General features: G+C 43.7%; 1 protein-coding gene across 2 annotated transcripts in view; it reads left to right on the forward strand.

The window, feature by feature from the left end:
- The window catches only part of si:dkey-12j5.1 (uncharacterized), a 55,172-nt gene that overhangs the window by 7,175 nt on the left and 35,114 nt on the right, over positions 1–12,883 (forward strand). For both annotated transcript variants that reach the window (XM_060053012.1, XM_060053011.1), the window contains exons 7-8: positions 11,061–11,156; positions 11,863–11,931. In XM_060053012.1, coding sequence (XP_059908995.1) covers positions 11,061–11,156; positions 11,863–11,931 — 165 coding nt within the window. The remainder of the gene's footprint in view (positions 1–11,060; positions 11,157–11,862; positions 11,932–12,883) is intronic.

Consider the following 12,883-nt stretch of genomic DNA (forward strand, 5'->3'; position numbering starts at 1 on the left):
CATGCTCCGTCCCTTCAACCAAACATCCTATGTATTAAGAGGATTCAAGCATACTGGAATTTTACTTTGAATCCAAAAGTTAAATAGCACAGTTAATGGCTGTTTGCAGATGAGGGGGATTACGATGAGTGGGTCATTTTCCTGTTCAATAACTAAATTAGGCTGTCATCCTTTCATAGAAAGTTGGTTTCCAAAACAAATCTTTTGCCATACAACTGCACGCCTTTCATGTTATCAAAAACAACCTATATTCACATACCGTGTCACCATTGTGGTGACTATGACAAATATACCTGAATGTGATTGGTTAAAAGGATTTATCCGCTGGCAAGCCATAAAAAAATCCACCTTTGTGATTCACTCAATGATTTGTTATTTAATTGTCGTCTGAAGAAATCGCAACCAAGAATGGCGTTGGATGTAAAAGGGACGTGCAACGCGAGTTGTGAGTAAGCTCTCCATCACCATGGGCAACGCGGCTCATTATAAAATAGCGGTTGAGAGGCAGTATTGTCAAATCCCTTTGTGCCTTATATTTACTGGGCAAGAGAGAAATGTTTAATAGTAGAATGCCCTCTAGTGGGCAGAACGTTAAATAGTGGCATTGGCAATGCATATTCCTGTGTATACAGTATAAAAGTACATAATAAATTATAATAATAGGCTCATTATCCTATCCCCGCCTCTACCCCCTAAACTGTGGAGAAGCAGATCTCCAGCGGAGACCTTATTTATTGATATATTTCAATACCTATCAAGCTTACTACGATACTATGACAACTGGCTCATGCCAGCCACCAAGCTCAAGTAAACCGTAACTTTCTAAGGTTACAACCCGGTTTATTTCTGGATAAATGAAACCCCATTAATAAAACTGGTTAAAATAATAGATAATATTTTTTGATATATTTTATTTACATATATTTGACCATTGGAGAGACCAGGCCGTCCCTTGTCCCCAAATTACTAAACATTTGTATTAATCTTCGTATTTATAAAAGCCATTATTCAATTGTGATGTCTCCTTATGGGTTTGGGTTATTCTGTTTGTAACTCTAAACAGAAGGGAACGCTAGCCCAAACATCTACATCCCTCTTTTCACCCTTTCCTCCTCTGCTTTCCCAATATTATTCATAAAAAAAAAATGCATCCTTGCCATGACGCATTTATTCTACTGTGCCCTGAAAGTAGGATTGGTCTGTGAAGTTGTTTGTACAGCTAACATAACATAACATTGGACTTTGAGTCTTTTCTAATGTCGACTGATTATATTATGCTTACTCACCTCTGCTGCATGTAAAAAAGAAATAATCAATTGTTATAGCTGATTACAAATGTTCATACTATTGTTGCCTTCTCATTGCAAAGGCTACACTCTATACCAGCGGTCGGCAACCCTAGGCACGTGTGCCACCACTGGCACGGGGCAGCATAATCATTGGCATACTTAAAAAAGAAAAAAAGGAATATATCTCTCTTAATTTATATATATATATATATATATATATATATATATATAATTTAAAAAAAATACAGCACAATGTGGCAGCATGATTACGACTGATTTTTTTTATACTTTTTTCTGTTTTGGGCATTTCCTCCCAGTGCAAATGTTTAAATTAGTTACAGAAAGCAGTTTTTCTGAAATGGGATCAATTAATAGTTTTTAAACCTATGTTGTGAGTAATAGAGAAGAAAATATTTAAACTATTGTTGCAAGTGGCCTTTATGCATCCCCCTTCACATGGTTTTGCAAAGCTGTGCATGTCTTAAAGATATTGATGTGGATGGTTCCAACATTCTCATATATTCGCGTTTTTTAATTTTCTCACAGTGCAAATATTTTTTGGAATGAGTTTCTAAAAATTGTGTTTTAAAATGGGACATGTAATTATAATTTGTAAGCCCATTTTGCAAATATAACAACCAAAAAAACAATTAAAATGTCGATGCATGATTGTGGACTATATGAAAATAGTAAAATTCCAGGTCTTCTGGAAATTGTTTTGGTCGCTATGTCATAATTCAGCTTAATTTTAAATATATTGTTGCTTAAGGCACACTCATTAACGAGAGACTGTCAAACTGGCACTGCATGTTGAAAAGGTAGCTGACCCCTGCTCTATACTGTGCATCTTCGGTATTGCAACTTGTTAAATGTTTTATGAGATCAAAGGAAGGGAAGCCTGAATTTGCAAATTGAAAGTCAAACACATTGAAGGCAGAAGACTAGTTTGATTTCAGGAGCAGTTTCAAAACAAAAGGAATTATGTTAAGTCACATGTAGGGCTGCAACAACGAATCGATAAAATCGATAAAAATCGATGACTAAATGCGTTGGCAACGAATTTGGTCGTCGATTCGTTGTGTCGCGCGATTAATAAGTTACTCATAGGCGCAGCACTGTTTACAGCCAGCCGCCGACAGGTTGGTTCACGGTTCATGCACGCCCACAGCGACCACAGCTTGTATTTTGGTCATATCTTAAAACTGCACTGTAGGCCTACATAAAAGTGTTGTACCTTCACTGTCTTTGTGTTCAAAAAACTCCCTCAACTCAGTATCCGTCTAGTCCAACCGAAAACTCTGTCAGCTGCTGCTGCTGCAGACGTTGTGCAGACGGGCTCGGAGTCGGCACCGCGTGCATCAACAGTCATTCAAAGCAGCGGTAGTAATCACACAACCGGACGGTGTAGAAAGTCCCGTCAGTTAAAAATAGTAATGCAGTTTTTATATGCAGGATTTAGAGCTAGTTAGCTTAAAAAAAACAACTAACCAATGGTCACAAACAGTGTCAAATGTGATGTGTTCAGATCGGCTCAGTAATATGATTGATGCGTTCAAATGCAACAGTAAAAAAAAAAAAATAAAAAAAAAGATTTTGGTGAAAACTTGTTTCAAGTTCAAGTGTTTTTATTTGTCACATACAATGAATTGAAGTGAAATGTTAAATGGTCAATGCTCCACACTGTGCATAAATAAATAAATAAAAATATTAAATAAAATAAAAATATAAAATAAAATAAATTAGTTAATTTATTTAGATAAAATAAAAATAAGGTGTTGAATTAAAAATTTGAATTCAAGTGTCTCACTGCCTGTGGATAAAAACTTCTCTTAAGTCTCTCAGTCCTTGAGTTAAGGCTTCGTAGGCGTCTACCCGACGGCAGCAGGGTGAAGAGGCTGGCATTGGGGTGTGTGTCATCCCTCCTGATGTTTTTTGCCCTCGACTCCACCCTCTTGTGGTAGATGTCCTTCACGTTGGGTAGGGACGCTCTGATAGTCCGCTCAGCTGAGCGCACCACCCTCTGTAGGTTGGCCTGGTCTTGAGTGGTACAGCTTCCGTACCAGACGGAGATGCATCCTGTGAGGACGCTCTCCACGGCTGAGGAGTAGAAGGTCTTCAGGATGGAAGGGGAGACCTTGAATTTCCTCAGCCTCCGGAGGAAGTACAGTCGCTGCCTAGATGACTTTGTCACATGTTGTGTGTGGAGGGTCCAGGTTAGGTCTTCAGTGATGTGCACACCCAGGTACTTAAAACTAGGAACCCTCTCCACAGGCTCCCCGTTGATGATGAGGGGGGTGAACCCGCTGTCCTGCTTCCGCCGGAAGTCCACCACCATTTCCTTTGTCTTTTTCATATTTAGGGCCAAATTGTTGGACTGACACCACAGTGCCAGGTCTGCCACTTGGTTCTGGTAGGGCTGCTCGTTGTTATCAGAGATAAGACCCAGCACCACAGTGTCGTCTGCAAATTTAATGATGGAGGTTGAACTTCCGGAGGCTGTGCAGTCATAAGTGTAGATGTTGTACAGCAGCGGGCTCAGAACACAACCCTGGGGGGAACCGATGTTGAGGGTCAGCGGCCCAGAGGTTACACCACCCTCCACTTTCACCACCTGGGGGCGGTCAGTAAGGAAGCTGAGCACCCAGTTGCACATTTGGGTGTTGATCCCCAGCGACCTCATCTTGTCGATCAGGCGGAGGGGGACTATGGTATTGAAAGCTGAACTGTAATCAATGAACAGCATCCTCACATAGTTCCCCCCCCCACCATCCAGATGAGTAAGAGTGGTGTTTAGCAGGTTGGAGATGGCATCGTCTCTGCTTCTGTTTGCTTTGTAAGCAAACTGGAGGGGTTCGAACGAGTTTGGCAGGGAGGTGCAGATGTAATTTTTCACCAGCCTTTCGAAACGTTTCATCACTGCAGAGGTCAGGGCCACTGGACGGTAATCGTTCAAACATGATGGTTTACTATTTTTGGGCACCGGTACAATGATAGACTTTTTAAAGCAAGATGGGACGACAGCTTGGGCCAGGGATGTATTAAAGATCATGGTGTACGCTGGAGCTAGTTGGTCAGCACAGGATTTAAGGACCCTTTCAGGGATCTGGTCAGGCCCGGCAGCCTTTTTCCCATTTACCCCTTTGAACACCCTCCTCACATCACTCTCACTTACTATGAAGGGGGGTTTGGTGTTATTCCCAAACATGTCGGCCATGACTACCATTGAGTTATGATCTTCACTCTCCATCTCAAACCGTGCAAAGAAAGTGTTGAGTTCATCAGCAAGGGAGGGGTCAGAGCTACACACCGAGCCGGCCTTGTTCTTAAAGTCTGTCATTATTCGCAGGCCCTTCCACACACTAGCGGGGTCACCAGCGGTGAAGTCGGCTTCCACTTTGACCTTATATCGGCACTTTGCAGCTTTTACGACCTTCCTTAGGCCATAAGCAGCCACTTTGTAGTCCAACATGTCCCCCGTAGTAATCCCAACATTATAGGCAGCAGTACGCGCTGAAAGTGCTGCCCTGACAGTTCCATCTACCCATGGCTTCTGATTTGGGAAAACTTTTATTTTGACTGATGGTATAATGTCATTTACCAGTAGGTGTATGTAGTTCCCGACTACTTCCACAAACTCACTGACGTTGTCGGAGGACTCCCGGAACATTTCCCAGTCAGCGTTGTCAAGCGCGTCTTGCAGCAAGCCTTCTGATTGGTCATTCCAACGTTTTACTTCTTTAGTCACCACAGCTTCGTTAAGGATCTTTTGCTTGTATTTAGGGAGAAGGAAGATGGCAACGTGATCGGACTTTCCGAATGCAGGCAGGGGGATAGCCTTGTAGCTGTCCTTGAACGGAGTGTAGCAGTGATCCAAGGTGTTTTCCCAGTAATATAAAATAGATAGTAAAGATAGAATTATGACCTGTTTAATGTCCTATCTTGAACCATCTTATCAGCAATTAAAGCAATATTACAAGTTCTATTTCAAGGAGCCTCGAAAATGGTTTCAATAGGTTTGACCGGTTAACCATGGACATCCCTTATATACATATAAAAGTATATCATACATTGTATGTTTTTTTTTTGTGTTATCCCAGTTATGTTTTTTTAATCCATTTATTATTTAATATTACTTTTAATAGTTCCGGGACGTTGGAGCAATATTACCTGGTGTTTTTACACTTCAGTCTGCACTGTGAATTTGAAGTAATGTTCAGTTTTTGAATAAAGATGCGGCAATTAATTATTTTTATTTTTTTTCTTTATATCCGATTCATCGATTAATCGAAAAAATAATCGACAGATTAATCGATTATTAAAATAATCGTTAGTTGCAGCCCTAGTCACATGGCTATTTTTTATAAGTTTAAACAAAGAACGGTCCCTCCAGGATTTCACGGGCCTGTTTTGAGATTGTTGCGGCCTAAAATGCCTGATGTTGCGTGAGCTTTTCCAAAAAGTTGCGATGAGAGTTGGGGTGTTTATTAGGTTTTTGTTGCGATTACAGTGCGAAAGGAAGTGAAATTTGTGATTTTCCTGATGTTAAATATTAAGTTATTACTGCAATTTCCCCCCGAGTAGTCAGTTAAATATTAGGTTATTACTGAAAAAAACATTAATTAAAAGAACAAAAACACTGAGAAATAGTCCTATGAATAATTGATTCTTGATTCTTTCCGCGATGGCAATTGACTTGGATGCCACGGCCTGTGTCATAGTGATCTGCCTCGTTGTCTGACGTCCTGCCTGCAGTTCTGCAGTTCTGTAGTTATGTTTCGTGGTGGCAAAATGCTTATCAATGGAAGATTTCCGCTTATGTTCCACCACATTGTTGCATGCAGTGCAAAATATTTCCCCCCCGCTTTCATTGTTGAATACCAGGATACTGCTTTTCGCGATCTTTCACAGTTATTTTGGTCGGCAAGTGGGAAACGCGCACATCCTGCATGAATGCTTGAATCGCTTGAACGTAAACACGGAAGTGAGGCGGAAGGAAGTTTGTCGACGTCAGTTGAAGACGACGCCACTGATTGGTCAAATTTGCGGGAAAGTTGCGGTGGTTGGTTAAAATGACGACACCGCCCTGAATTCGCGGTGTTTGGTTAATGTTGCGTTGAAGTTGCAAATCGCGACATCGCGAAAACCTGGAGGGTCTGAAAGAATACATTGTATGGACACCTTTTATTACTGTTTCCCTCAGAGTTGACTATCTATGATTCTATGGTATCAGGTTGTTCAACAGCTTCAAAAACATGTTGTCCATTATTGGACAACCTGATATTCCAAGCCTAAACTCCAGTCCCACAAGTGTACGGAGGGAGCTACTTTCCCTAGGGGGAGGCTTGACGGGTTTAGCTCCCCCATCGTAGACCCTGTTAGTTCCATGGCTGCCGCTGCTAACCAACCAGGTAACCTAGTTCCAGCTCCGACTACTGCACTTATTGCTGCCTTGGTTACTCTCCAAAAACCAACCCCAGTCCCCGTCCCCAGGGGAGGTCGCATAAAATTGGGATGTTATGACGGCCTCAAATCTTGGGAAACATGCTGCGCCCAGTTTGAGCTGCTAGCGACAGCCAATGAATGCTCCCCGGCTGAAAGGGCTGTTCAATTAGTCTCAGCATTGGAAGGGGAGGCAAGAAGAGTACTGTTGGATGCGACCACAGCCGACCTAGGAAATCCACAAGCTATATTTATAGCCTTAAAGAGGCGTTTTGGAAGCAGTTGTGATGCGACAGAGGTTCAGCGAACGGGTGCGGGAACCCAGAGAAAAATTATGGGTCTTTGCGGCTGAGCTGCATTACCTTGCACAGAGGGGATTGCCTGATTTTGATGATGCAACACGCTTGGTGTCAACTAAGGAACTAAGGCCTCTTACCCCTCCCATTGCACCAGCAAGTCCGGCTCGCTGACCCACAGACCTTGGAGGCAGCACTCGATAAAGCATTGGCAGTGGAAGACATACTCAAAGAAGGCTTGGACTACCAACCCAGCAGGTCTCCATACGGCCTAGGACCCAAGCTGTTCAGCCTCCTGGACCTACCTGGTACCCGACAGGCTACGAACGCAAAGCAATGTCGCCGGACGACCGACAGAGCCAACTCTGCTGGAAATGCCACCAAAGAGGTCACACATGGCGCCTTTGTACAGGGCCTGATTCTGCCCTGCAAGAGCGTGGAAACGCTCAGGGCTCGGTGTAATGGGGAGCGACCCGAGCCACCCTTGGCTCCCCAAACACACGACCCGTTGCAAAAGCGCTTCACCACCCTGTCACCCATGCTCTTCTTCCCCATAACGCACTCACCGCCGACTGCTGTAGAATGCCTGTGTTGGTTAATGGCCAATGGACCAAAGTCCTACTGAATACAGGCTCAACTGCGTCGCTCCTGCACCCAGACCTCATGCCTGCTGGAATCCAAACGCAAGCAACAGATGTTCAACTAACCAAAGTTACCGGAGGGAAGGCTCCCATGCTGGGGAGGTGGGAGGCTCTGATTGAAATAGAGACCTACTCAGCCTGCCAACCAGTCTGGGTCGCTGAAATAAAAGAGGACTGTTTACTGGGAATGGACTTTCTGTGTGCGGCAGGCATTTCTCTAGACTTCGGGGCACGTACCGTAACGCTCAAAGACAGGGCGTCCATCCCCTTCCTGAATGATCCCCACACTTCTGAAATGGCCAACAAGGTTGGTGAGAATGGGGATGCAGTGTCTCCCACAGAAATTTTGGAGAAAAAATAAATAAATAATAAGAATAATAATTCATGTGCACGCAGAGACTATGGCGGCCGAAATTAGACTATGGCGGGGCGCCATAGTCTCGTCAATGTGTGGGAAACACTGGGATGCGGAGGGGGACCCACAGGAATTACCACACGTCACGGCTGGTTGAAAGCCCGGAAGGGCATTTATTCGTAGTAAAGCAGAAAACCGCGCTAATGAGGATCCAACGCGGGGAAAACGATAAATCATACTGTGGCTCCGTGAGCCATGACAAATCGGGTCAATGTTCTGGCCTCACCGGTAGAGGGAGGTCGATCCCGTCTGGGGCTCCGATCTACGGCGATCGGTCCTTGTCCAGCGTGCGTCCTCCTTTGGATGCGCTGGGAACGGCTCAGTTAAATCCTGTCGTCCTCCCATCCGTACAGGGTTCTGGGGGTTCTCTGGTCCTCCCGTGTCTCCAACCCTGTTTATGGACAGGAGACACAGCCTTTTTTTTTTTTTTTTTTTTTTATATCCCACCACCCTCTACGGAGGACAACTTTATTTTTATTCAACAAAATTTGATTTACAAAAGTAAGAAATAGGAGAGAATAATGATAATAATGATAATAATGAAAAATAAAATAAAAAGGAGATTGAAGTGGCTCCGAACCCATATACCCAAGTGCGCAAGACACACACACACAAAATAATGTAAAATAACAGACACAAAGAAAGAAAAACACAGAAACAAGCTTTAACATACATACTGACAGACAGACACAGGGCACAGTCAGACAGGCAGACAGAGACAAATGGTGGAGAAATGTGGAGTGGTAGATGTGGTCTGAAAGGAGGAGTATGGTGCTATGTGTGTAGGGTAGGTATATGCAAGTGTGTAGCTATAAGGTGTTGTTTGGGGAAAGGGAACGTGTGTGTGGGGGGGGGGAACTAGAGAGAGTTAGGAGGGGAAGAGGGGGGGGGGGGGGGCTTCGAATGTACATGGCTTACCTTAACTGTTGAATTTGTAGAAATGTTATGAGGGGATTCCAGATTTATTTAAAGGCGGAGATATTGTTCTTTTCATATGCAGCAGTTTCTTCTGTCAGGATGAATTCTGTGATTAAGTTGGTCCAATGGTTGAAGTGGCAAGATGATTTAGATTTCCAGTTTTGAAAGACTATTTTCTTGGTGATAGCTAGAGAGACAAGGACTGGGGATTTGTATTTTGAGGGGAAGGGGGAATCTGAGGTGTCTCCTAGAAGACAGAGTGCTGGAGACAGTGGGATTCTGCAGTCCAGGACCGAAGATAGTGTGTTAGTTACTGTGGTCCAGAGAGAGTGAACAGGTTGACAGAGCCAAGTTGCATGGAAATAGGTGTCAATGCTCCCCGAAGTGCACTGTGAGCAAGTGTCTGTGTCAGATAATCCCATTTTAAACATTTTACTCTGAGTGATGTGTGTTCTGTGGATAGTTTTATATTGTATGAGTTGTAAGTTAGTGTTGGTGGTCATAGTGAAGACGTTTCTGCAGATTTGGGTCCAGAAATCGGGGTCGGGAGACGGAGTTAAGTCGCCCTCCCATTTGTTTTTCGGAAGCGTTATTGTGGGGTTAGATGAGGCGATGATTCTGTAGAGTTTTGATATAAGTTTTTTGGGGTTGTTGGGTATGTCCAGTAACTGTTCGCTGGTTTTGGAAGGTTGTAGGGTGTTGGTTAATTTTAATTTGCATTTGATTAGGGCTTTAAGCTGTTGGTAGTGGAGAAATTGGTCTGTCCCAATCCCACATTTTTGGATTATTGCTTTGAATGACATAAATTCGTGATTTTCAAAAACGTGATGGAGGTGGGTAATGCCCTTTTGCTGCCATTTGGGGAGATAGATCGGTGTATTGTGCAGACGGAAGTCCGGGTTGTGCCAGATGGGTGTATGCCTGCACGGTGCTAGTGATGATTTGGTGATTTTGTTGGCTTTCCACCAGGCTGTCAGAGTTGTGGATATTGTGATGTTATGGTAGAAGTCCAATTTTTCGATTGACTGTGGTAGAAAGGGGAGGTCTGTGATTGAGTTGGGGGAGCATATTTTTTGTTCAAGATCGAGCCATGGGTTGTAATGTGTCTGTTGTTGTGTCTGTTGTATAGGTATTGTAATTGATTTGCCAGAAAATAGTGCATGAAATTGGGTGCTTCCAGTCCGCCTAAGTGTTTTGAGTTCTGGAGTGTTGAGAGTGCTATCCTTGGTTTTTTATCTTTCCAGTAAAAGTGGGTGGTGAGAGAGTCTAATTTCTTTATCTAGTTTTTTTTTTCTTGTTCTGAATAGCTTAACTAGTTATTTGAATGAAACCGTCCACCTGGTCAGTAATCATATGCCCCAATGAGGATTCCTCCAAACATAATTAATACATTATCAAGATGAATCAATAATAATCATTACTATTCTGCAATGTTAAAATCTACATTAATTCAGCCTTTTTCTTCTTCATGGACTCCATGATGAGAAAGCATTTCTGATTCCAAACTTGCTAATTTGTTATGGCTTTGTCTCTTTGACCGTGTGAAAAAAACATGGAGAATTTTGAATAATCTGTTAGGCCTTTGTGCGATACCACACTTATATTTAATGGGGGAAATAATATTGAAGGTCTGAACTGAAGATGTATTACTGTTGAAGACATGGTTTTCATATTCAACATCTGCCTCATTTTAATGGTTAATAAGTATTCTAAAGCTATTCTTCATGCTGTCACCAGCCTGATCCCGGGGAGAGTAAATTGGCCATTTTGTGCCGTTGAAAAGACTTCGAAGCTTAGAAAACCGAAGAATGGAGAAGTGGGTGTAATTCCATTACAGTTCAATAGGGGGTGAGCTGGTGCCAATGTCTCTAAATATCATCACTTATAAGGCAATGCAAGTTTGTATTCTGCAAAATGGCAAATGTATACAATTTGCTGTTCAATAATTGCTCAAATTTTTTTGGGAAAAGAAAATACAGCAATTGTGTCATTGTGTTCTCTGCATTAAACCTAGAAATGCAACATATATTGTCCAATGTTTAAATGTGTATTTTGTTTCTAGGAAGGAAAAGACTATCTCATGAGGAGTGTGGGGGCGTGGCTTCCTGCCTTCAAACAATCAGAAGCTTCATCTGGCCTGGAGGACGAACACGACCAGGTGAGACGCTCCCAATGCAGTGGTGCTAGAAGCCTTATGACTCATGTCACAAACATGTACAGTGGTGCTGAAAGCCTCATAACTCATGTCACAAACATGATACATTGGCGCTGGAAGCCTTATAACTCTAACATGTACAGTGGTGCTGGAAGCATTATAACTCAAACGTGCAGTGGTGCTGGAAGCCTTATAAGTCAAACGTGTACAGTGGTGCTAAAAGCCTTATAAGTCAAACATGTACAAAGCCCTAATGGCTAGCGTTTGTCTCTGAAAGATAAGAGCCTAAACCTAAACCTGTCGTGATGCAGAAGAGGGTGCATGGTGAAGGGGTAGTAAAGGAACTTGGGTGAAGATTGAGGGGAAAGGATGGGAGAGCAGCGGGTAAATGAGGACCTGTAGGGAATGACTAGCAGACTGGCCATTAATGTCAGTCTGCAGCACATAAATGAAACCTGACGTAAGCCCTGAACAACACGGCGAGTGATTTGGGGAAAAAGTTGCACTTCTCCACTGTAACGACCCTTATCAGACAGAGCAGATAGATCTCTGCTCTGCCGGCCTGCACTTGCCTTGTGATTAACAGCCACAGCAGTGCAAAAAATGCTCCTTACCTGGAAAATGAATTGTGTTATTGTCAGACAAAGGAGGAACTATGGTTTATAGTGCCTCCAGCAAAACTCAGTGTGTGTGTGTTTTTTCCAACCAGAACACAATCCCTCCCTATGATTCCCGCATCAGTACTGCCAAACTACTAATTGAGACCGAAGAATTTGAGGTAAGGTTTTGTACATCACCTCACACATCCGTGATCTTACCCCTGATGAAGGGGTACGTTTTGCGGTTGTGAGTGCCCTTTTGTGTGCTGTTTGTATGCCCCTCTGTAGTGATGGTGTAGAGAGTAGTGATTTTTACAGAAAAGGACCCCGGTAGGTATGAGATCGCAGTGTATGGGAGGAAAGCCAAGGGGAGAGGCCACTCAGGAGAAAAAGAGAGGGAAAAGAGGGAAGGAAGGAATGTGCTATGCTGACAAATTGCTGACATTTCCCCCTGACCCCTGAATACGTCCTCCAATTCCTCACCTCATTCCTGTGTTCAAGTTGTTTTAGTTGACGGGAAAAAAACAATGGAAATTCTACCTTAAAGGGGACATATTATGAAAACAAGACTTTTCCTGGGATTTTGGGTGTTGTTTTGGGGCTCTGGTGCTCCTACACGCATACAAACTTTGAAAAAAGTCTGTACATTACTTTTTGAGTGAGATATGCATTTCTGAAAGTACCCCGCCTACAGTTACCTAACGAGTAAGTCAGTTTCGGCGCCCCCTCCTATGTAGGAAGGGGGCACATTTGAATATTACCTCCCACTTCCCCACCCCCCTCCATTCAGAGCATAGCTAAAGATAAAGTGGACGAGCTGCTCAGTTTGGGGGAGCTGGGCGGCAGCCCGGCAGCCGGAGTCCGGAGTAGGAGACATGGAGCAGAAAGGGATTGTACTCCCGGCGCTGAGCTGCCGGACAGCCGCCGAGCTCCCCCCGGCGGACTGCCGCCAAAGCTTCGGCGGCAGTCCGGCAGCTCCGGGCGGGGGGAGCTCGGCGGCAGTCCGGCAGCTCAGTTCCCGGAGTACAATCCCTTCCTCCCCAAGTCCAAAGTTCCTTTTCCCCAATACTTCTCAACCCTGGCCGAGGTAACCCCCACTACGAGTCTGTACTTGTTGTGGATGTACCAGAG

This window comes from Gadus macrocephalus, chromosome 6, assembly GCF_031168955.1.
Source record: "Gadus macrocephalus chromosome 6, ASM3116895v1".
Classification (NCBI taxonomy): domain Eukaryota; kingdom Metazoa; phylum Chordata; class Actinopteri; order Gadiformes; family Gadidae; genus Gadus; species Gadus macrocephalus.